Source organism: Mobula birostris, chromosome 12 (genome assembly GCF_030028105.1).
Source record: "Mobula birostris isolate sMobBir1 chromosome 12, sMobBir1.hap1, whole genome shotgun sequence".
Taxonomy (NCBI): domain Eukaryota; kingdom Metazoa; phylum Chordata; class Chondrichthyes; order Myliobatiformes; family Myliobatidae; genus Mobula; species Mobula birostris.
Genome location: NC_092381.1, coordinates 58811619 through 58838143, shown reverse-complemented (window position 1 = coordinate 58838143; position 26525 = coordinate 58811619). Strand labels below are relative to the sequence as shown.

Below are 26525 nucleotides of genomic sequence, written 5' to 3'. Positions count from 1 at the left end.
ACGAGTTCACTCAACCTATTCTCATAAGGCATGCTCCCCAATCCAGGCAACATCCTTGTAAATCTCCTCTGCACCCTTTCTATGGTTTCCACATCCTTCCTGTAGTGAGGCGACCAGAACTGAGCACAGTACTCCAAGTGGGGTCTGACCAGGGTCCTATATAGCTGTAACATTACCTCTCGGCTCTTAAACTCAGTCCCACGTTTGATGAAGGCCAATGCACCGTATGCTTTCTTAACCACAGAGTCAACCTGTGTCGCAGCTTTGAGTGTCCTATGGACTTGGACCCCAAGATCCCTCTGATCCTCCGCACTACCAGGAGTCTTACCATTAATACTATATTCTGCCATCATATTTGACCTACCAAAATGAACCCCTTCACACTTATCTGGGCTGAACTCCATCTGCCACTTCTCAGCCCAGTATTGCATCCTATCACCGTCCCACTGTAACCTCTGACAGCCCTCCATATTATCCACAGCACCTCCAACCTTTGTGTCAGCAAATTTACTAACCCATCCCTCATCCAGGTAATTTATAAAAATCACGAAGGGGTCCCAGAACAGATCCCTGAGGCACACCTCCATGCAGAAAATGACCCGTCTACAACCACTCCTTGCCTTCTGTGGGCAAGCCAGTTTTCGATCCACAAAGCAATGTCCCCTTGGATTCCATGCCTCCTTACTTTCTCAATAAGCCTCGCATGGGGTACCTTGTCAAATGCCTTGCTGAAATCTATATACTTTCTTTCCTCAAATTGCTGATCTTTCTCAAGTTCCAACTGGTATGTTAAACACGATTTCCCATTAAAGAAGTCATGCTATTTCATCATGTGTCTCCTAGTACCTTGAAACCTCATTCTTCAACAATTGATAAAGTATCAATTGTCGACATTGAGGTTTCAAAGCAATCTAGAATGGTGGATAAACTTTTTTGACTGGTTGTCTTCAATGCATCTATGTGTACGCTACAACACATATGAAAATGGTAAGCAATAACCAAGTGGAAATACTTGTAGCTTTGAATATGGATCAGTTTTGCAGAATCCAGAATTTCAGGACATGTGTACTGGTTTTTAGCATTGCTTTTTTTCTTTAAAATAAGAGGAGAGAGCTGTCCCTGAGGAATGATGGCATGTTTCTAACAAGGTCAATTGCACTTTACAGCTTTAAAGAGGAGCTCACCTGCAACTGCTGACAGCATTTATCAGTGTTGGGTTGAACATAGAAACATAGAAAAACTATAGCACAATACAGGCCCTTCGGTCCACAATGCTGTGCTGAACATGTACTTACCTTAGAAATTACCTAGGTTTACCCATAGCCCTCTATTTTTCTAAGCTATAACCCATGAACATATGATACAGACCCATTGCTTTAGGAATTGCTATTGCAATATTCTTCAACAATGACTAACACATTTAAAATGCTGTCTACGCGGCTAAAAACAACACACCCACTCCCTCCCCCATTCAAGTTTTTGATTATATTTATTTCCATAATGGTTTTTAAAATGACTATATACCTGACTGTAGTGGAGGTATTTTAATAATGTTGTAGGCAAATGCAAACCTTTTCCCAAAGCAATTGCCAATGTTGTAGACCGTTCCATCACGTTCAATGTGAGGGTGGGCTGTTGCACCATTGATTGTACAATAGTTGCAAAGATCAACCTGTACCAAGAAAAAAAATGCATTACAAATGCACACTAAAATTTGAAAGCTTTTTGAAGCACAAGCTTCAAAAGTAAATTTGATTACTTGCATCATTTTCCAGCTACATAAGTTTTGCAAATTTTTCTCCTCTGATTCGGTGGTTTATGTTTTACCGTGCAGTCACTACCACATGGTATGCACACCATGATCCTGCAAATGCTGGAAATCTTGAACAACACACACACACAAAATGCTGGAGGAACTCAGCAAGGGCTGATGAAGAGCTTCAGCCTGAAATGTATCTGTTTATCCCCCTCCATAAATGCTGCCTGACTTATTGACTTCCTCCAGCATTTTGTGTGTGTTGACTACGCATGTGACTGCTTGGTAGAAAATTAGGGCCATAATTATCATTATAATAACTAGAACTTTGAAAATCTTGACTCACCAACAATAATATTACAGCTTTGTTTTTTCTGTGATTATTTTCATGCAATGATCATAAAGCAAATGTGCACAGAAACATTTGTTTTAATAGAAAAATTAGGTGGACAGAAACTACCAGAACATCAGAAATGGTAATATGTACACTGCTGGTGACCACTAAAATACCCAACACATACACACAATGAAACCTATTAATTTCATCACTTCCAAGAGTGGTTTTAACCCTAACCCTTCCCACAACATGATAATTGAACCCGGATGCACTTTATGAGCATGGTTTCCTTTAACAACTATAGCAAAAACAGTCGACGTTTCAATGCGCTCTCCCTCCAAAGCAGTCCAGCACTGGCCGGTGGAGGTCAGAATCCTTCCATCATGCGGTCCATCCCTTTTTATGAGTAGATTAAGCTCAAGACAACACACACAAAATGCTGGAGGAACTCAGCAGGCCAGACAGCATCTATGGAAAAGAGTAAACAAGTTGATATTTCGGGCCGAGACCTTTCATCAGGACTCCAGCATTTTGTGTGTGTTGCTTGGATTTCTGCAGATTTTCTCTTGTTTGAGATTAAGCTCATAGTTTAATTTGAATATTGCACATCAAGTCAAGTCAAGTTTATTGTCATTTAACTATATACATGTACATAATGTATATAACCATATAATATATATAGAAATGAGACAACATTTCTCTGGACCAGGATATAAAGCACAGTAATACACAGCACACAATGACTTATGAAGGTATAGGTAAAATCTACAGATGAATCAGACATAAATAACAAAGTGCATTAATTTTAAATATTGGAAGGTATGGAACAGATTAATCAGTGACACATTGAATACGATGTGGCCTGGAGCTCAGAAGTTTAGTGGCCTGGTGGAAGAAACCGTTTCTCACCCTGACCATTGTAGTTTTTACGCAATGCTCCTGATTAATGTCTCCAATGGATGGCAGCGAGGCCCCTGTGATCCTCTCAACTATTCTCACAGTCCTTTGTAGGGTCTTCTGATCCGATGCTCGACTTCTCCCATACCAGATGGAGATGCAACTTGTCAGGACACTCTCAATGGTGTTCCTGTAAAACGCAGTTAAGATGGTGGGGGGTGGGTGGGGAGGAGCCTTGCTTGCCTCAATCTTAGGAAATAGAGGCATTGCTGTGCCATCTTGTTCAATGAGGTGATAGTAAGGGACCAGGTAAGGTCATCCATGATGTGAAACCCCAGGAACTTAGTGCACTTGGCTCTCCCTTTGGAGAAGCCATGTATTCGCAGAGGGGGATGGTTTGTCTGCACCTTCCTGAGGTCCACAATGATTTCCTTTATCTTCTCCATGTTCAGACTTAGTTTGTTCTTCTCACACCAATCCAGCAGCCGCTCCACTTCCTCTCTATACTTCGTCTCGTCATCGTTCTTGATCAGGGCAACCACTGTTGTGCCATCTGCAAACTTGATGACACGGTTTGAGTTGGATCCTGTGAGACAGTCATGTGTCAGCAGTGGGCTGAGCACACAGCCTTGGGGAGCACCAGTGTTCAGTGTAATGGGTGTTGTTGTCCACACAGACTGACTGTGGCCTTACTATTAAAATAAGACTGTGGAAATACTTTTAAGTCAGTAAGGAGAACTTCTTATACAAATAACGCGTACAAAGGACAAATCTGCATTCATATTTAGTATCACTAAAGAGAATTACTAAAGGCCAAGTGCTCTTTGCTTTCTCGGAATGGTTCTTAATCTTGGTTGACCTAATGAATTTAGGAGACTAGGAATGAGTCACACTTGTTAAAGTCTGGGTTAAATAAAATGTAGAAGCAATTCAGTAGTGACCTAGATGTATGCACATTAAGGTTACGGACTTGTAGGAAAATGAGAAAAAGTCTCACCTTGTCCATCCTCTGCCATCTGATAAGATCATGACCCTTAACCTTACTGCAATATTCCTTCACTTTTCCCATATCTCTTGATTAGCTTAGATGTACAAAAATCTAACCATCTGTCCTCACAGCGTAGATCTCTGGTGAGTTCAGTTCCGGCACTGTTCTGTAAGGAGTGTCTGTGTATCCTCCCCGGGGAATGCATGGATTTTCCCCGGCTGCTCCAGTTTCCGCCCACAGTCCAAAAATGTTTGGGATAGGTTCATTGGCCAATGTAAATTGTCCCGTGATTAGGTTAGGGTTAAATTGGGGTTGTTGGAGTTGCTGGGATGGTGTGGCCTACTCTGTATTATATCACTAATAATAAAAAACAAAAAAAACATTTTGCTCCATCTATCACAAGTAGCTTCTTGGGCAGGGAGACCATTCCTGTACACAATATTCCGAGTAAAGTCTCACCAGGGTTCTCTATGTCAGTAACAAGATGTCTTTACAAACGAACTCCAAACCCACTGTAATAAAGGTCAATTGTTCTTGTGCTTTCCCAAATGCTTGAGTTAATTTTGGTGATTCATTTATTGGGACATTGAGGTTACTTTAAATACCAATGCCTTAAATCTCTCAATCATTTTGAAAAACATCTCTGCTACTTCTTTTTAAACTATCACTTCCTCGCTCAGTCTATTTCCCCTGATGCCATCCCTCATATTACATAGACACCCAGCTTTCTATCAGAAACTTAGCTGTTTTGCTTTTGTTTGTTTCAACCAAACTATTGTGACCAGCTGGACTCTAGACTGATCCTTGCAGCACTTCAACACCTCCCAATCTGCCCTTCTCTGTCTGTTAAGACTTTTTTTTCTGTTTGTTAACCAAATCTCAATTCAGTAACTTATCAGAAACTTGCATGCACTTTTGGTCTTTAGCCACCTTTTGTAGGTTATTTTGAAGTCCAAATGCAGCACATATATTGGTGCCACTTGCATTTTCTACTAGTTATATCATCAAACCAATAACACCTGTGAAACACAATTTCCTTTTCCTAAATCTAGTCTAATTCTGACAAATCCTATTGTTATTTTCTGTAAAACCAGATTCCAATATGTGTTGTCTACTAACTAGTGTGCAGCTTTCTGTTTGTCTTCCCTCCTTTCTTAACCATTTGTAGTTGCATTTGCTGTTTTCCAATCTGTGGAACCTTTCACCATCTCAGTTGCCAGTTCTTTAAAAACTTTGAAATTCAGGTAGCCAGGTTCTTGGGATTAATTAACTTCAGGTAATAAAAATACTTGGAATAACAATCATTTATGGCCATTTCTTTCATCTCCTCCCTTTCACCCAGGCTGTCATTCACAAATGTTTCCAAGGGTTTTTTAATGTTTTCTTACTGATGACTGACTCAAAATATTTGATTTAATTTTGCTGCTTTTTTTCTACTCCCAAATGTAAGCCTTCCTGTCTCACTTTGTAAGGAACTCGCACAAACTTACGTAATCTTTTCCTTTTTTACAAATCCATATAAACATTTGCAGTGTATTTTTACTTGTCCATGATATTTCTCATCTCTACCTTCTCTTTCTGTATCAATATTTTTATCCTAATTTGCCAAATTTGAAAATACTTCAATGCCTCAACATCATTGGGCCTTTGGACCATAAGACCATAAGATATAGGAGCAGAAGTAGGCCATTTGGCCCATCGAGTCTACTCCACCATTCAATCATGGGCTGATCCACTTCATCCAGTCATCCCCACTCCCCTGCTTTCACCCCATACCCTTTGATACTCTGGCTAATCAAGAACCTATCTATCTCTACCTTAAATACACCCAATGACTTGGCCTTCACAGCTGCTCATGGCAACAAATTCCACAGATTTACCACCCTCTGACTAAAGTAATTTCTCCGCATCTCAGTTCTAAAAGGACGTCGTTCAATCCTGAAGTCCTGAAATCCTCTTGTCCTAGAATCCCCGACCATGGGAAATAACTTTGCCATATCTAATCTGTTCAGGCCTTTCAACATTTGGAATGTTTCTATGAGATTCCCCCGCATTCTCCTGAACTCCAGGGAATAGCTGCCAGACGTTCCTCATATGGTAATCCTTTCATTCCTGGAATCATTCTCATGAATCTTCTCTGAACTCTCTTCAATGTCAGCATATCCTTTCTAAAATAAGGAGTCCAAAACTACACACAATACTCCAAGTATGGTCACACGAGTGCCTTATAGAGCCTCAACATCACAGCCCTGCTCTTATATTCTATACTTCTAGAAATGAATGCCAACATTGCATTCACCTTCTTCACAACCGACTCAACCTGGAGGTTAACCTTTAGGGTATCTTGCACAGAGACTCCCAAGTCTCTTTGCATCTCTGCATTTTGAATGCTCTCCACATCTAAATAATAGTCTGCCCATTTATTTCTTCAATATATTTTCAATAACATAAATCTTTTCCTTTAATACTATCTTAGAAATTTTATTATTAAAAATTTGTATTATTTTGTTGTAAACCTCAAATTCTTTAAATATTATTCATCGTTTGTTTATGGTTATGCTTAACTAGATATTACTGTGCACGTTTCAGGAATATGTTTTCCAGGAGAAAGCTGAAACCCAGGATGGCTCCTACAATAGCAAAGTACAAAACTGTTCATCTCTCAAAGAGAGTATAGCTATTGTTCTCATTGAGAGGGTAGCACAATATCAAAAAGAGAAACGTATCAATGTTAGCAACATGCTGTTCTTTATAACAATGCAGAAAGCTTTATACCATGAGACACTACGCATCAGAAATTGTGTTTGGCTTGGACAAGCAAACTTGCACATGACTACACAAACTAAAGCTTGTGGTGTTTGGTTTAGGATCATTTGGGTATCCATCTCGGCTGAATCTGAACCCTGCTTCCTAAAAATAAAAGGAACAAGTTCACACCTCAAGTAGTGCTGACAAAGGTCATTGGCATACTTCAGCTGATGGGATGATTTAAGACGCACATACAGTACTAGAGGCCATAACTTTAAGGTGAGAGTGAGCAAGTTTTAAACAGATGTATAGGGCAAGATTTTTTTTCTGCAGAGTAGTTCTGCACATTGGATATTTGTCAGTCTTTGTTGTATGTGGTTTTCCATGGATTCAATTGTGTTTCTTTGCTTTGTGGGTGCCTGCAAGAAGATGAAACTCAAGGTTGTATGTTGTTTACATACTTTGATAGTAAATAATTTACTCTGAATTTTAGGTGCCTGGAATACACTCCCACAGGTGGTGGTGGAAGCAGATATAATAGTAGCATTTAAGAGGCTTTTAGATAGGCACATAAGTATTCAGGGAACGGAGGGATATGGATCACATGTTAACAGGAGGGATTAGCTTAATCTGTTAGTATACTCTACGCAGACATTATGGGACAAAGGGCTTGCTCTATGTTCTATGGGTTAAAACCACACTTTGATCATCCAGTTTACAGTGCTACATTTTAATAATTAAGCATAGAATTCTAACAGTATTTATCACCATCTGATGTGACAAAACTCTTTAAACAACCAATAATAAATGCATTACATATAGCAGTTAATGACCTTTTGTATCGTTTCCAGTGTCTCTGGATTGACTTTTGTAATGTAGTTTGTTTCAGTACAGGCATAGAAGTCTTCTCCAATTGGATAAACATTTACCAGAGCATTATCAGTAATTTCTACTCCTTCAAAATAGGAGAAAAACCTAAAATAAGGAGAAATAAAAAAAAGGCAGCAAAAGAACATGATTGAAAAATTCTGTACTATATACTATTCATCTTAATTTCTATTATAAGAATAGTTCTCTGGGCGCACACATAAAAAGTAGAAAGACGACTTGGGACAATACTTATTTTGTGAGAATTGTTAGGTATTATAATAGTTTTAAAAATATAGTTTAATACATAAATTTCAATATATCCAGTTTATTTCATAATGAAGGTAATTGATATATGTGCTCTTGGACAATCATTTTTTCAGCTCTGTATAAAATTAGCTTTTCTGTTTCAGTAGGAGGCTCTAGTTTCTGTTTCCTTAATGACAGACAACGGCAAAAATGAGATCATGTTTTCAAACTACAAAAATGTGAAAAAGGATCTAGCGCTTTCCAGGCGTATATGACAAATAAACTCTTCTTGGGCTTCCAGGCGGGTACAATTTTCAATTATAACCAACTTTTCAATGACAATCTTTGCCATCTTCTTCAGGGATGATGCCTGGGCATGTCTAGTCTTTAAATACCATTAGTTATAATTGATACCTGTACCCAGCTGGAAGCCCAAGAAGAGTTTATTTGTTATAAAAAGTAGTTTATTTTTAAATTGTGCTCTGCATTTACTTGATAACTGTGAAATAAAGGTGTTTTGCCATTCATAGAAGGTATAAGGCCTATTAACATGCATATTCGGTGATGTCGAATGCAGTCAAGATGTGTGAATTTTAACAGTGACCTAGTACAATAGGAATCTAGGCAACTAGTAACCCTGAGGCAGAGAGAATGCTGTAATGATGGCAGTAATGCAACAATGTGGATGCCAACTGCCATAAAAACTCAAAGAAGATGAAAAGGCAGATAGAATCCTTACAGTCCACAATAACTTTCCCTTTGAACACTTCAGCTAAGATCTTTTACAGATGAGCAGAAAACAAAATTAACTGTAAATTTGCTACATGGCCCTCTTCCTCCTTCGGCTTACCAGGCTCCATATGAAAGCACCAGGCTGAGGTGAAACAGGAGATGGGTTTAAAATTAGCTGGGACTCCAGGTAGCAGTTTCATGTGGCGGGTTGGGAGCAAGTAACCATCAGTGTTCAGGATGAGAGCTCGATTTCATGGCACAACTTTCATGTCATTCTACAGGTGTCCGTGGAGATTTGATCAAAAGCTACCGGAAACAACAACGGAAATTCCCAGCTCTTGAATATTATGTGAACATGCTGCTACTTAAGTGGTTTTATTTACTGTATCTATAGTGCTGTTTGTAGATAAATAAATGTTTTGATTTTGTACATTATTTTGATATGTTAGTTACCATATTTCACTTTAGTTAGAAGGAAAATCCTAAATCCTAAAGTCCTATGGGGTTTCTGGTGTATTATATCACAAAGAGCACTGTTAACTAACCCATATGAGCTCAGTTACTTATTGTTCAAAAAATACTAGTTTTGATTCATGGAAGATGTAGCTTCCTTGGGGAAATTGTCTTTTATAATGACTACAGATTGAACCAAGCACAATTAAGATCAAAAGTATTGTTGGGTGATAAAAAAGAAAACCTTTGTACCTTGGTGGGTCTTATGACCTCAGTATCCAAACTGCTTTTCAGCCAGTGAATACTTACAGTGTAATTACTGCTACACAGTGGGAAAGGAAGGGCAATAAAAATGTTACTATTGATGCAACACACACAAAAAACACAGGTGAACGCAGCAGGCCAGGCAGCATCTATAAGAAGTCGATGTTTCGGGCTGGGACCCTTCGTCAGGACTAACTGAAAGAAGAGGTAGTAAGAGATTTGAAAGTGGGAGGGGGAGGGGGAGATCCGAAATGATAGGAGAAGACAGGAGGGGAGGGATGGAGCCAAGAGCTGGAGAAGGGAGAGGATCATGGGACGGGAAGCCTGGGGAGAAAGAGAAGGGGCAGGGGAGCCCGGAGGGTGGAGAGCAGGCAAGGAGTTGTAGTGAGAGGGACAGAGGAAGAAAACAGAGAGAAAAAGAAAAGGGGGAAAAAGATAAAAAAATATATAAAACAAATAAATAAGGGATAGGGTGTGAAGGGGAGTTGCTTTTTGTGGAACAATTACAATCAGCATGGTTATCTATAAGTAAGACCCAGCTATGCAGAGGTATACTACAAAAGAGAGGATAACTAAAGTAGTTGCAAAATAAGGAGACCGAACAGTGACCTTGCATTGAAATCATAAAAGGAAGGGAAAACACGGGTGCAAAGCAATGCAGGTCTCTTGGCTAATATCAGCAATGAATAAGTATTTTGAAAGGCAAAACGTTTTAATATTAAAAATTAATTACACTAATGATGTAAATGCGTAAGTGACATTATTTTAAGTTACCATATTGATCAGTTTCAAAAAAGGCTCTATTGAAGAAACTTGATAGATCAAAATTGCTTTTCTTATTCCAGTTCGTTATGTGTTTTGGCTGCATGATGTATTTGTAGTTAACAGAGCATGAATTGATATAAAAAATAACTCTTCAACTTTTCAGCTTGTTTGGTTTTGATAACTTAGAAATGGAAATGCATTAAACAAAAAGATTCAATAATACAAGAAATACATAGAGCTAATTCTGTGACATACAGGCATTCTTATTTAAATTGTAACACATATTTTTGTAACCTGGAGAAGATGTTCTTGCATGGATCAGGGTAAGCAAAAGTACCAAATTCAGTGATCACAATTCGCTTCTCAGTCATTGCCCTCACATAGGCATCAGTTTGAATAAATCTGCAAAATAAAAAAGTTTTTCCTGATAAATAATAATTTCACCAAATTTTATTTTTCAGATTAAGTTTGTGCATTCAAAGTTCTAAGTAAATTTATTATTGAAGTAGGTATATGTAATCATAGGCTGAGGATCACAGAGCTTCCCCTTGAAACGTTTTGAAGAAGCGTGAGCACATCTCATCCTGCTTTAGTCTGGATCCTGGAACAGAAGATGATCTTGGAAGATCTGAGCCTGCCAACTTTTCAGCTCTCATAACTCCTTCCTCACATCCACTCCCTTGGACTGCAGAAGGAGAAGTTGCTGCAACTCTGTCTGAAGTAAACACACTTCCCTCTGCAACACACACAAAATGCAGGAGGAACTCAGCGGGTCAGGCAGCATCAATGGAATGAATAGATAGTCAACATTTCGGGCTGAGACCCTTCTTCAGAATTGAGGAGCTGGGGGAAGGTGCCAGAAGGGGAGGGGAAGAAGGCTAGCTGGTAGGCGATATGTGAAACCAGGTGGGTAGGAACGATCAAGGGCTGCAGAAGAAGGAATCTGATAGGAGAGGAGAATGGACCATAGGAGAAAGAGAAGGAGGAGGGGACCCAGTGGGAAATCATAGGCAGGTGAGAAGAGGTTAAAGGTCAAAATGGGGAACAGGTGGTGGGGGATAGAATTTGCTTAGCAGAAGGAGAAATTGATGTTCATGCCATCAGGTTGGAAACTTCCCAGATGGAATACTCTTTGGGTGGCCTCATTTTGGCACAAGGGAATGGGAATTAGAATTAAAATGTTTGGCCACTGGTAAGTGCCGCTCATGACATGCGGAGTAGAGACACTGGATGAAGCAGTCCCCCAGTTTATGACAGGCCTCTCCGATGTAGAGGAGGCCACATCAGGAGCACTGGACACAATAGACAACCCCAGCAGATTCACAGGTGAAGTGTTGCCTCACCTGGAAGGACTGCCTGGGGCCCTGAATGGAGGCAATGGGGGAGGTGTATGGGCAGGTGTAGCACTTGGGCATCTTGCAGGGATACATGCTGGGAGGGAGATTAGTGGGGAGGGATGAATGGACAAGGGAATCATGGAGGGAGTGATCCCTGTGGAAAGTGGGCGTGGGTGGAGTGGAGGTATAGATAGATTTAGTGGTAGGATCCCTTTAGAGATGGCGGAGGTTGCAGAGGATAATGTGTTGGACGCAGAGGCTGATGGGGTGGTAGGCAAGGGTAAAAGGATCCTGCCTTGCTATCTGAACCTATTTCAGTCCAAAGTTGCTCTGTACATCAATGATCCTAAGGGTCTTATCACTTACTGTATGTTCTCCTCCTGCAGTTGACTTCACAAGTGCATCAGGAGGAGGAAACTGGAGGTCCATGAGCCAGTCCTCTTTGGGGGATCAGAAGTGGAAAGGGTCAGCAACTTTAAATTCCTTAGTGTTGTCATTTCAGAGGATCTGTCCTGGGTCCAGCATGTAAGTGCAATTATAAAGAAAGCATGGCAGCACCTCCACTTCCTCAGAAGTTTGCAAAGATTAGGCATTACATCTAAAACCTTGTCCAGCTTCTATGCATATATGGTGGAGAGTATATTGATTGGTTGCATCACAAGCCTGGTGTGGAAAAACCAATGCCGTTGAATGGTAAATCCTGCAAAAGGTAGTGGGTATGGCCCACTCAATTACAGGTAAAGCCCTATCCACTATTGAACATGCCTACACAGAGTGTTGTTGCAGGAAATCAGTATCCATCATCAGGGACCCCTACCACCTTGGTCATGCTCTCTTCTTGCTTTGCCATTAGGGGAATGCACTGGAGCTGCAAGACTCACTCCACCAGGTTAAGGAACAGTTAATACCTCTCAACCACCAGGCTCTTGAACCAGAAGGGATAGCTTCACTCAACTTTACTTGACCCATCACTGAACTGTTCCCACAGCCTATGGACTAACTTTTAAGGACTCTCCATCTCATATTTTCGATATGTATTTATTTATTTATTTTTCTTTCTTTCTTTCTTTTTGTACCTGTACAGTTTGTTGTCTTTTGTGCATTGATTGTCTGACTTGTTGGTGTGGGCTTTCATTAATTCCATTATAGTATTGGATTTATTGAGTATGCCCACAAGAAAATGAATCTCAGTGTGGTATATGGTGACATGTATGTACTTCTAGAATGAATTTATTTTGAACACGTTACATTTGTCAGGATTAAACTCATCTGCCGTTTCTCACCCGTTTCCAAGTGATCTATTATTCTGCTATATCATTTGCCAATCTCTCTCACTATCCAGAATTCTGCCAACTTCTGTGCATCTGCAGACTAACTTATCAATCTACCTACATTTTCTGTCAATTATGTACATACATTGCAAACAACAGATCCCAGCTCTGATCCTTGTGGAACAGCACTGGTCACAAACCTCTCCAACACTTACAGAAACACCCTTTCACCAGTTTTCTTTGTCTTCTCTAGCCAAGTCCATCTTGAATCCAATCTACCAATTTTCCATGGATGCCATGTAACTTAAGAATAAGTCCCTACCATGAGGGACATCAGCCGGCTGGTGGCGTAGTGGCATCAGTGCCGGACTTTGGAGCAGAGGCTCCCGAGTTCGAACCCAGCCAGCTCCCCAGGCACGCTTTCCATCCATACTGTGTGGAGCGTCGAGCTAGCAACTCAGCCTCATAAAAAAGAAATTGCCTGCTACAGAAACATCAACAGCAAAAAGTTTAAATCCTATGCTCTCTTGTGAGTTTAAAAGGCAATTTCCTTTTTTTAATGAGGGACATTGTCAAAGGGTATACTAAAGTCTATGAATATGGATGAAGAGAAATTCAAGCAAGTAGTTATGGCCTTGTTGTTAAGATCATGGATGGAGCAAGTATGGATGAAGAAGTTGAAGGAGTTTCAATGATTATATGAAGACTGATTATATAAATTTGCTGATGATACAGCCATTGTTGGTAGAATCTCTGGTGGTGACTAGAGGGCATACAGGAGTGAGATATGCCAACTAGTGGAGCGGTGCCGCAGCAACAACCTGGCACTCAATGTCAGTAAGACGAAAGAGCTGATTGTGGACTTCAGGAAGAGTAAGATGAAGGACGACATACCAATTCTCATAGAGGGATCAGAAGTAGAGAGAGTGAGCAGCTTCAAGTTCCTGGGTGTCAAGATCTCTGAGGATCTAACCTGGTCTCAACATATCGATGTAGTTATAAAGAAGGCAAGACAGTGGCTATACTTTATAAGGAGTTTGAAGAGATTTGGCATGTCAACAAATACACTCAAAAACTTCTATAGTTGTACTGTGGAGAGCATTCTGACAGGCTGCATCACTGTCTGGTATGGAGGGGCTACTGCACAGGACTGAAAGGAGCTGCAGAAGGTTGTAAATCTAGTCAGCTCCATCTTGGGTACTAGCCTACAAAGTACCCAGGACATCTTTAGGGAGCTGTGTCTCAGAAACGCAGCTTCCATTATCAAGGACCCCCAGCACCCAGGGCATGCCCTTTTCTCACTGTTACCATCAGGTAGGAGGTACAGAAGCTTGAAGGCACACACTCAGAGATTCAGGAACAGGTTCTTCCCCTCTGCCATTCGATTCCTGAATCCTTGGACACTACCTCACTTTTTTTTTAATATACAGTATTCCTGTTTTTGCATATTTAAAAATATCTCTTCAATATATGTAATTGATTTACTTGTTTTTTTATTACTATTATTTTTATTTTATTGTTTTTTTCTCTCTCTGCTGGATTATGTATTGCATTGAACTGCTGCTGCTAAGTTAACAAATTTCACGTCACATGCCAGTGATAATAAACCTGATTCTGATTCTGACTTAAGATATAATGACACATTTGGGGAAAACAAGAGAAGTTAACTTGGAGGAGAGAGTCTTGTTATTGTGATTATGTAATCAATCAGTCAGAATGAGAAATTACTTACTTGCCAAGGTAAAAGTATTTTGTGTGAATATTCATGGTGGGCCTTGTAGGTCAATAGAAAATAAAGTTTTTTTTCTGTGAACCGAATCCTTGAAAAGAGAAAGTGCCAAAGGCAAGGAAGGATGGCTCAGATAAATGTCACATCCCACCGTAACTTGGGCAAAGCAGCTGCTGAAAATTTTAACCAGAAGCAAAGGAGGCTGTGGATGGGATCAAGATGTAACAACCATGAGCTAAGTTTGAATAATAATCAGGATGTCGATATGATCATTGAAAACGAGAGAGAGAACAGACATTTCAGAAGAGACTTATGAATGGAGTGGATATTATTGTCCATATAAATATAATGTTAAATCTGTAATGGCAGTAAGGTGCTCTAAGCTCACAGTATAAAGGAGAAAAGCATAAAGATGTATAAACCATCAATACCAGATCACACATTTTTTGCCTTTATTTTCCCTGAAACATTTTGCCATATTATACAAGATTGGATTACAATTTTATCAACAGCTTGAGTTTCCTTGGAATGCTTTGCGAGGACCTAACTACAAGGTAAAATTCCTTTAGGGCAGCCACTCAAGACTGTATGGGCACTGTAGATCAGGCTAAAAAAAACTTGCTGAGCATTTTCTCAGAAAATAATCAAATGTATACAAGGAAGAAATGCTTTTGTAACTGAGCAAGTGAAAACCTGGCAAAAGTAAGGATTAATTTATAGCTTAGTGATGCTGGTTTACCCATTTGAAGCATTTCCAAGTTCTTTTATGAAGTTGCTAATCTCTTTATTTTCTACAGGTGTAAAAATATTGGAACATAGAAGAGTACAGTACAGGCCCTTTGGCCCATGATGATGTGCCAACTTACATTATAAGATAAGATAGCATTATTTGTCATGGGTACTTTGAAACACACAGAGAAATATGTCACTTTCATTAATGACAAGCACAGTCCTAGGATGTGCTCGGGCATCCCACAAGTGTCGCTAGGCTTCCGGTGGCATCCTAGCATGCCCATAACTTACTAACTTCCACCTGTACATCTTTGGAACTTGGGAGGAAACCAGAGCAGAAGTGGTTCCATAACTTCATCCACGTGCATCTCCAAACTGATTATGAAAAACATCACAGATGAGTAAAACTCCATTTTCCTCGGAAACTACACATGTAAACACCATGTAGGAACCATCTGTTTGAACCATTAGAAGCGGAGGAAACCAACATTCCCCCTGCCTCGTGTTATCATCCCAGATGTTTCCTGGCTAAGTCAGTTAGAACAACAAAGACTTTTTAAAAATTTGAAAAAGTGCTCCCAGTACAAATTTCATAACTTGGTTAAAATATGAAGGTAATATTATGAGAACATGAAGTAAGTTTGTTCCAAAGAATAGGCTGTATTTTTTTTTAAATTAGAAATGATGCCCTTATTTTGTGATGTTTAATATTTCCATTCTATCTTCAGATTTATTCAGTTCCTCTCCAAATGATTACACTATTATTTGTACGAAATAATTGCACATTTGTCTGGAGAGGAACTGAAAATGGAAAATTATGCAATGAACTATACCTTCGGTAGTAGGTGACTTTTCCATTCTTGAAATCAAACTTGTGAAGGAGAGCTTGTCCATCAAATAGATGATAAAACGGCTCTGAGCCAACTTCAAATAACCCAGGTCCACATCGTAACAGGCTGCCTGTTAACCATGAAGGAATGGTGCCTAAAAGAAAAGTCAGAAGTCAGTAATAGTAATATTATTTAAATATCAAGAGCAGGTGGTTAAATTTGTTGGAGATGTTCGTGCTACATAAGTGGTAGGCAATTACCACTAGTTATCACATTAATCTATATCTGAATGTTTGTGGGGGGAATTGCAAATGGAATTAAAGATGACGTAATCATCAGTAAACTCCTCATTTCTTACCTTGCCATGCAAGGAAGCCATTCACAGACAAGACAAAGATAGGTGGACAGGTATTGTTGAGGAAGAAGGGAGTCTGCAAAAGGACTTGACAGATTAATAAAAATAACTTAATTATAGAGCATTTTTCATACAGATGATGTAGTTCAAGGTGCTTTTCAATGGGATAAAGTGCAAACATATAAATAAAATAAAAATAAACATTAAAGTAAAAGGCAAAACAATGCTATTTGAAAGCAAGGTTAAATAAATTTTGCGCTGGCATTTAAAAGTGTCAATTTGGTCCGCATCCCTTATAATTTTAGATGTTGAATTCCACAGTTTAGGGGCATATTTCAAAACAGCTAACCTGCCAGTTATCTTTTGAGGGAGATTGTTATTCTGACTTTTCAAGGGAAGCCAAATTCCCAGGTTTATCTCTTTTGGCTTTGGGACCAACCAAAAGCATTTCAATTTTATCTTCATTTAGTTTTAGGTAATTATTGCTCATCTATTTGCTTACTGCAGCCATACCAGAAGACAGAGATTAGGAGAATGTGCAATTCTGAAGTGGCATCTCTGGACTTCTCCTGAATCATGGAAGGATACCCAATTGCTGCAGTGGGGCTTGAATGCCATCACAGTCTACAGAATGACAAGAAGTACTTCACTCCCAGGTGAACTCAATGCCTTCTATGCTCACTTTGACCATCAAAACAGGGAGGAACCTTCATGAACTCCCACAGAGCATGAGATAGCCAGCAACTTTAAGTTCCTCTGTGTTATGATTTCAGAGGATCTGTCCTGGGTCCTGCATGAAAAAAGAACGGCAGCACCTCCACTTTCTTCAAAGTTTGCGAAGCTTCTAAATGACATCTTGAATTTTGGCAAACTTCTCTAGATGCATGGTGGAGAGTATATTGACTGGTTGCATCATGGCCTGGTATGGTATGGACACACCAATGCCTTTGAATGGATAAGTATAGAAAAAGTAGTGGATCACATCTGCACCAGGTGTGTCGAGCTGCAGCTCCTTAGGGATCGCGTTAGGGAACTGGAGCAGCAGCTCGATGACCTTCGTCTGGTCAGGGAGAGTGAGGAGGTGGTAGAGAGGAGCTATAGGCAGGTAGTCACACCGGGTCCACAGGAGACAGAGAAGTGAGTAACAGTCAGGAGAGGGAAGGGCAAGAGGCAGGTACTAGAGAGTATCCCAGTGGCAGTCCCCCTTAACAATAAGTATTCCTGCTTGAGTACTGTTGTGAGGGATAGCCTACCTAGGGGAAGCAACAGTGGTTGTGCCTCTGGCACAGGGTCTGGCCCTGTGGCTCAGATGGGTGGGGAAAGGAAGAGGATGGCAGCAGTGAAAGGGGACTCCATAGTTAAGGTGTCAGATAGGTGATTCTGTGGACGCAGGAAAGAAACGAGGATGGTAGTTTGCCTCCCAGGTGCCAGGGTCTGGGATATTTCTGATCACGTTCATGATATCTTGAAGTGGGAAGGAGAACAGCCAGAGGTCGTGGTACATATTGGTACCAACGACATAGGTAGGAAAAGGGAGGAGGTCCTGAAAAAAGACCACAGGGAGTTAGGAAAGAAGTTGAGAAGCAGGACCTCAAAGGTAGTAATCTCAGGATTACTGCTTGTGCGACCTGACAGTGAGTATAGGAATAGAATGAGGTGGAGGATAAATGCGTGGCTGAGGGATTGGAGCAGGGAGCAGGGGTTCAGATTTCTGGATCATTGGGACCTCTCCTGGAGCATGTGTGACCTGTACAAAAAGGATGAGTTGCACTTGAATCCAAGAGGAACCAATATCCTGGTGGGAAGGTTTGCCAAGGCTAATGGGAAGAGTTTAAACTAGAATTGCTGGGGGGTGGGAACTGAACTGAAGTGACGGAGGAAAGGGAGGTTGGCTCACAAATAGAGAAAGCTTGGAGACAGTGTGAAAGGGAGGATAGGCAGGTGATAGAGAAGGGACGTGCTTAGTCCGATGGTTTGAGATGTGTCTATTTTAATGCGAGGAGTATCATGAATAAAGCAGATGAGCTTAGAGCGCGGATCAGCACTTGGAGCTATGATGTTGTGGCCATTACAGAGATTTGGATGGTGCAGGGGCAGGAATGGCTACTTCATGTGCCAGGCTTTAGCTGTTTCAGAAAGGATAGGGAGGGAGGCAAAAGAGATGGGGGTGTGGCACTGTTGATCAGAGATAGTGTCATGGCTGCAGAAAAGGAGGGAGTCATGCAGGGGTTGTCTATGGAGCCTCTGTGGGTGGAAGTTAGGAATAGGCAGGGGTTAATAACTCTACTGGGTGTTATTTTATAGACCACCCAATAGTAACAGGGACATCGAGGAGCAGATAGGGAGACAGATCCTGGAAAGGAGTAATAATAACAGGGTTGCTGTGGTAGGAGATTTTAATTTCCCAAATATTGATTGGCATCTCCCTCGAGTGAGGGGTGGAGTTTGTTAGGTGTGTTCAAGAAGGTTTCTTGACACAAGATGTAGATAAACCTACAAGAGGAGAGGCTGTACTTGATCTGGTATTGGGAAATGAACCCGGTCAGGTGTCAGGTCTCTCAGCGGGAGAGCATTTTGGAGATAGTGATCATAATTCTATCTCCCTTACCATAGCGTTGGAGAGGGATAGGAACTGACAAGTTAGGGAGACATTTAATTGGAGTAAGGGGAAATACGAGGCTATCAGGCAGGAACTTGGAAGCATAAATAGGAAACAGATGTTCTCAGGGCCACGTACGGAAGAAATATGGCAAATGTTCAGGGGATATTTGCGTGGGGTTCTGAGTAGGTATGTTCCAATGAGACATGGGAAGGATGGTAGGGTACAAGATCCATGGTGTACAAAGCCTGTTGTAAATCTAGTCAAGAAGAAAAGAAGAGCTTACAAAAGGTTAAAAAAGCTGGGTAATGATATGAATCTGGAAGATTATAAACCTAGCAGGAAGAATGAAATTAGGAGAGCCAGAAGGGGCCGTGAGGAGGCCTTGGCAGACAGGATTAAGGAAAACCCCAAGGCATTCTACGAGTACGTGAAGAGCAAGAGGATAAGACATAAGAGAATAAGACCAATCAAGTGTGACAATAGAGAGGTGTGTATGGAACCAGAGGAAATAACGGAGGTACTCAATGAATATTTTGCTTCAGCATTCTCTATGGAAAAGGATCTTGACGATTGTAGTGATGACTTGCATGGACTGAAAAGCTTGAGAATGTAGATATTAAGAAAGGGAGATGTGCTAGTGCTTTTGAAAGGCATCAAGTTGGATAAGTCACTGGGACCGGATGAGATGCACCCCAGGCTTCTGTGGGAAGCGAGGGAGGAGATTGCTGAGCCTCTGGCAATGATCTTTGCATCATCAATGAGGATGGGAGAGGTTCCGGAGGATTGGAGGGTTGTGGATACTGTTCCATTATTCAAGAAAGGGAGTAGGGATAGCCCAGGAAATTATAGGCCAGTGAGCCTTACTTCAGTTGTTGGTAAGTTGATGGAGAAGATCCTGAGAGGCAGGATTTATGCACATTTGGAGAGGCATAATATGATTAGGAATAGTCAGCATGGCTTTGTCAAAGGCAGGTCGTGCCTTATGAGCCTGATTGAATTTTTTGAGGATGTGACTAAGCACATTGATGAAGGTAGAGCCGTAGATGTAGTATATATGGATTTTAGCAAGGCATTTGATAAGGTACCCCATGCAAGACTTATTGAGAAAGTAAGAGGGCATGGGATCCAAGGGGACATTGTTTTGTGGATCCAGAACTGGCTTGTCCACAGAAGGCAAAGAGGGGTTGTAGAGGGGTCATATTCTGCATGGAGGCTGGTGACCAGTGGTGTGCCTCAGGGATCTGTTCTGGGACCCCTACTCTTTGTGAATTTTATAAATGACCTGGATGAGGAAGTGGAGGAACAAAGTTGCTGGTGAACGCAACAGGCCAGGCAGCAACTTTGATGTGTGTTGCTTGAATTTCCAGCATCTGCAGAATTCCTCGTGTTTGAGGAAGTGGAGGGATGGGTTAATAAATTTGCTAATGACACAATGGTTGGGGGAGTTGTGGATAGAGTGGAGGGCTGTCAGAGGTTACAACTGGACAGTGATAGGATGCAAAACTGGGCTGAGAAAGTGGCAGATGGAGTTCAACCCAGATAAGTGTGAGGTGGTTTATTTTGGTAGGTCAAATATGATGGCAGAATATAGTATTAATAGTAAGACTCTTGGCAGTGTGGAGGACCAAAGGGATCTTGGGGTCCGAGTCCGTAGAACACTCAAAGCTGCCATGCAGGTTGACCCTGTGGTTAAGAAGGCATATCATGCATTGGCCTTCATCAGTTATGGAATTGAACTGAAGAGCTGAGAGGTAATGTTACAGATGTATAGGACCCTGGTCAGACCCCACTTGGAGTACTGTGGTCAATTCTTGTCGCCTCCCTATAGGAAGGATGTGGAAACCATAGAAAGGGTGCAGAGGAGATTTACAAGGATGTTGCCTCCTTATGAGAATAGGTTGAGTGAACTCGGCCTTTTCTCCTTGGAGCGATGGAGATGAGAGGTGACCTGATAGAGATGTACAAGATAATAAAAGGCATTGATCGTGTGGATAGCCAGAGGCTTTTCCCCAGGGCTGAAATAGCTAGCACAAGAGGGCATAGTTTTAAGGTGCTTGGAAGTAGGTACAGAGGAGATGTCAGGGGTAAGTTTTTTTTAAGCAGAGTGGTGAGTGCGTTGAATGGGCTGCCATTGGCAGTTTTGGAGGTGGAAACGATAGGGTCTTTTAAGACATTCCTGGATAGCTACATGGAGCTTAGAAAAATAGAGGGCTATGGGTACAGCCTAGGTAGTTCTAAGGTAGGGACATGTTTCGCACAGCTTTATGGGCTGAAAGGCCTGTATTGTGCTGTACATTTTCTATGTTTCTATCCTCATAGCCCATTATGGGTAAACCCCTCCCTGCTATTGAGCGCATCTACATGGAGCGCTGTTGCAGGAAAGCCGTTATCCATTATCCAGGACCCCACCATGCAGGTCATGCTCCCTTCTTGCTGCTGCCATTAGAAAGGTGGTACAATAGCCTCAGTACCTACATCAACAGGTTCAGGAACATTTATTACCCATCAACCATCAGGCTATTGAACCAGAGGGAATAACTTCACTCAACTTCACTTGCCCCATCACTGATCTGTTCCCACAACCTATGGACTAACTTTCAAGGACTCTTCATCTTATGTTCTCAATATTTATTGTTTATTTATTTATTTATTTATTATTTCTTTTTTTGTATTTTCACAGTTTGCTATCTTTTGCACATTGATTCTTTGTCCGTCTTTTTGGATGCGGTCTTTCATTGCTTCTATCATGTTTCTTGTATTTACTGTGAATGTCTGCAAGAAAATGAATCTCAGGGTTCTATATGGTGACATACATGTACTTTGAATACAAATTTTCTTTGAAGTTTGAAATAAGTGGCAAATGGAATATAATTTGGGGCAATGTACAGCCATGCACTTTGGTAGAAAGTATAAAGCCATAGACCATTTTCTAAATGGGGTGTAGATTCAGAAATCAGAGGTGCAAAGAGACCTAGGGCAAGTTTCCTAAAGGTTAACTAGCAGATTAACTTAGTTGTAAGGAAGGCAAATGCAAAGTTAGCATTCATTTCAAGAGGACTAGAATATAAAAACAAAAATGTAATGCTAAAGCTTTATAAGGCATTTGTCAGATGACATTTGAAGCACTGAGAGGAATTTTGGGTACCATATCCAAATAAAAACGTGCTGCAATTGGAGAGGGTTCAAAGGAGGTTTACAAGAATGGTCCTGGCAATGAAAGGGTTACTGTATAAGGAGTGTTTGATTGTCCTAGGCCTGTACTCACTGGAGTTTAGAAGAATGAGGGGGTATCTTATTGAAACCTACGGAATATTGAAAGGCCTAGATAGAGTGGATATGGACAGGATGTTTCTAATAGAGAAGCATCTAAGACCAGAAGGCACAGTCTCAGAAATTAAGGACATCCCTTTGGAATAGAGTTGAGGAGGAATTTCTTCAGCCAGAGAGTGGTGAATCTGTGGAATTCATTGCCAGAGATGGTTGTGGAGACCAAGTCACTGGGTATATTTAAAGCAGATGTTGATAGGTTTTTGAATAGTAAAGGTGTCAAAGATTATGGTGAGGGAATATTAATTTGCCATGACTGAATGGTGGAGCAGATTCGATGGGCCAAATTACCTAATTCTGCTCCTTTGTCTTACAGTCTAAAAAAACAATTGCCACATTAAAAGGAACTAACATCCCACTCAAAATCCATATCAATGAAAAGGTTGAGACAACAGGGATCACTTCTGCTACTTTGGCTCAAATCTCACTAGCTCTCTTCGCCATCAAGGAGTACTCAATACCACAAATGGTAAGCCTCTGTCATTTTCTCTGGTTTTCCTTATATGGCTAGTGTTCTCTGTATTATCCTTTGTAGTTTGAAATTGTGGTCATGTACTCCTAGCAGCAGTGAATGCTGAATGCTTTTCTCTATCTGTGAAAATAAAATCCTTGGGGTCATTTGGGGCCATCTGTTCACTAACAATGGCATCCTTCAGATATGTAGTAGATTAGTGAATAAGCAGGACCCTTGCAGTCTTTACTGAGTAGATTAAAGGTAGCACATACCTCAAGATTACTTGGGTAAAGCTGTGCTCTATGGCCATTTCAAGAACAAACGTAATGCAGAGAAGGGCCAGAATATATTATAATGCCAAATACTCATTAATCCTGCCAATAACTGGAAGTACCCAAGGCACAGCCATTCAGTCTGTAGACATAGCCACAACAGCCTGCCCAGGATGAATCCTGCTGCTGAGCCAGGGAACCCTCGGCCTCTGTACATCAGGCTCTTCTCTGACTTGTACACTGACAGACCTCATTTTATTTTGTCAAAATGTTGCATGACTTCCTTCTCTATTCACAAAGCCAAGTATCCCATATCCAATATAATAGTTTTCTCAAAAGTTTAGTACATGCGCTTAAGTCTTTTCTAAGCATTTTAAAATTGTTCAATTAGCTTGTTTTTTCTATTGTTCTTTTTTCTAAAGTGCATTATAAACTTCTTGCAATAAATTTCATTTGCCAAGAGTTTCCTTTAGTGTTGTTAGTTCTCCTGAGTGAAGTCTGTTACCATAAAAAATCCTCATTGTTAACTGTATTTCTGAATTTTAGCTGCAAAATTTAAAATTGTTCATGTTAAAAAGTTGCTAAAGGGAACCACCAGATGGCATCATTTTTCTCCACTTTGGAAAACAATTGTTCATTACAACTTTACTTTCTGTTCTTAATAGACTTATTGCCCCTTAATTCTAATAGACATCAAATTTTCGCAAGCCTATTAAATGGTATTTTTAGTGGGGTTGTTGAAAGTCAATACACATATCATGTAAATTTTTCTCATCAGCTTTTCTTGTTACTTCATTAAATTTAGTCAAGGTGTCTAATAAAGATGTACTGCCTGTTACTTATCAATCTACATTTCCAACACGCTAATTCATTTTGTAGCAGGTTATGATTTCCAACTATCCCCTTCATTGTCTTCAGATAGTTGTTGGGTTTGCTATTTTGGAGAGGTAAAATACATTTCTACAGAAATACGTGGAAAAAATATAGTAAATTTTCAATTGAATCAAATCTACATAATTGGAGCAGAAGAATGTTTTCCAGAAGTCACTGTGACTTTGTGGAATGCTGATTAATGTTAATGAGACTGATTGATAAGACTACAAAAATTAAACATTTAAATTGCTAAAGCACAAATAATATACAAGAACCTGTTTGCATTAAAATTTCAAAATTAGGTTTCTAAAAACAATCTTGAATAGTAAATAACAAACCTCTTATGCAGGTTGGCAATGGCTGAGCTGTTTCCTCTACTGTTTCAAACAACTTCCTATACCCACAACTTGGATGTTCGATTCTGAAATTTGAGTACATTATTAAATATTTCATTGACACAATTACCAAACTACTATTAACTCCTGATATTTTGAAACTATAACATTAAAGTATTCCAATTTTGTATGATGTAAGTTAACAAAACAAGAAATGATTACTTACTTATTTGCCATTGTAAAGGTCAGTTCAAGGCAACTCCACTTTCAGCAAACCAAGTGTGTTTGTTTCAATGTAACAGTAATTATATACAACCATGTTTAATCACGTTGTAGACTTAAGAGACTTAGACAGACATTTTGGCCATTCACCAAGTCTTAAGAAAACAAAAGCTGCTTTAAGTTTGCAAATCTGGCTGCTTTATTTCACTACTTAAAAGAATCTTAGAATTTTCTTGAATGACCTATTCCTTGTTTTGCTTCAATCAGATTAAATTAACAAAGTATATTGCCACAATGTAGTTTACATTCCAACAATAAACCAAACAAAATTCTGTTCTCAGATTAGGAACCTCAAAATTTGTCTCAGCAATTCCATGGACTGGGTCTCAGAATGTCTTCCCAGTAAAATGCCACAAGAAATAATGAAGAGGAGGAAGATGGTAATTTAGAAATATCTCAAACTATATTATTCCATCTGTATTTATATTAGAACCTACAATTATGCTATAACCATCATAAAAAATCTGGTGTTAGTTATTAAGATTATGAAACTATCATGTTATTATAAAATGAGTCCAAATAAAGGGTCTCAGTTCAAAAAGTCAACTGTGAAAAAAGACTAAGGAGCTGGTGGTAGACCTGAGGAGAGCTAAGGTACCGGTGACCCCTGTTTCCACCCAGGGGGTCAGTGTGGACATGGTGGAGGATTACAAATACCTGGGGATACGAATTGACAATAAACTGGACTGGTCAAAGAACACTGAGGCTGTCTACAAGAAGGGTCAGAGTCATCTCTATTTCCTGAGGAGACTGAGGTCCTTTAACATCTGCCGGACGATGCTGAGGATGTTCTATGAGTCTGTGGTGGCCAGTGCTATCATGTTTGCTGTTGTGTGCTGGGGCAGCAGGCTGAGGGTAGCAGACACCAACAGAATCAACAAACTCATTCGTAAGGCCAGTGATGTTGTGGGGATTGAACTGGACTCTCTGGCGGTGGTGTCTGAAAAGAAGATGCTGTCTAAGTTGCATGCCATCTTGGTCAATGTCTCCCATCCACTACATAATGTACTGGGTGGGCACAGGAGTACATTCAGCCAGAGACTCATTCCACCGAGATGCAGCACAGAGCGTCATAGGAAGTCATTCCTGCCTGTGGCCATCAAACTTTACAACTCCTCCCTTGGAGGGTCAGACACCCTGAGCCAATAGGCTGGTCCTGGACTTATTTCATAATTTACTGACATAATTTACATATTACTATTTAACTATTATGGTTCTATTACTATTTATTATTTATGGTGCAACTGTAACGAAAACCAATTTCCCCCGGGATCAATAAAGTATGACTATGACTATGACTATGTTTAAGATTTCCAGCATCTACAGAATCTCTTGTGATTTTAAAAAAACAGCTGGCTCAGTGTTCTTTAGCTCCTTGATCAACCAGGCCGAAAGGTAATTTAGGTAATTTCAGTAATGTGGCTGGTAACTGTACTCTGAAATAGCCTAAAAGTCACAAGACAGCAATAGGTAATAAATGCCAGCTTTGCTCTTGATGCCTGTGTTCCTGAATAAAAAAAGGAAATCACTATTACAATCCCCGAATGAACGATCTTCTTATGAAGTTAATGAAACACAGCTTTGCACCTCATCATCATCTTTATATGCTGTGCTGTATGATGTGGGCAATCATGGTCTACATGGCCATGATTTTTCTTGGGGCAAATATTTCTATGGAAGTGATTTGCCATTGCCTTCTTCTAGGCAGTGTCTTTACAAGACTGGTGACCCCAGTCATAATCAATACTCTTCAGAGATTGTCTGCCTTGTCTTAGTGGTCTCATGACCAGGAATTGTGGTATGCACTAGCTGCTCATATGACCATCCACCACCTGCTCCCAAGGCTTCACTGGACCCAGATCTGGGGGTGGGGTAGGGGGTGATGCTAAACAGGTGCTACATCTTGCCCAAAAGTGACCTGCAGGTTAATGGAGGGAAGGAACGCCTTAAACCTCTTTTGGCAGACACATATATCCACCCTGCCACCCCTCAAAAGCTAAAGTTTATAGAAACATACAAAAACATCCATAAGCAGTAAGATATTAAATTTTACCAAATAGCAGAAGATAA

General features: G+C 40.3%; 1 protein-coding gene across 2 annotated transcripts in view; it reads right to left on the bottom strand.

The window, feature by feature from the left end:
• Positions 1-24276, bottom strand: part of LOC140206340 (retinoid isomerohydrolase-like) — a 40880-nt gene extending 16604 nt beyond the window's left edge. For both annotated transcript variants that reach the window (XM_072274686.1, XM_072274687.1), the window contains exons 1-5: positions 24177-24276; positions 15959-16109; positions 10351-10458; positions 7560-7701; positions 1525-1672 (exon numbers count right to left, since the gene is read on the bottom strand). In XM_072274686.1, the coding sequence (XP_072130787.1) occupies positions 1525-1672; positions 7560-7701; positions 10351-10458; positions 15959-16109; positions 24177-24276 (649 nt within the window). The remainder of the gene's footprint in view (positions 1-1524; positions 1673-7559; positions 7702-10350; positions 10459-15958; positions 16110-24176) is intronic.
• Between the last annotated feature and the right edge of the window lie 2249 nt (positions 24277-26525).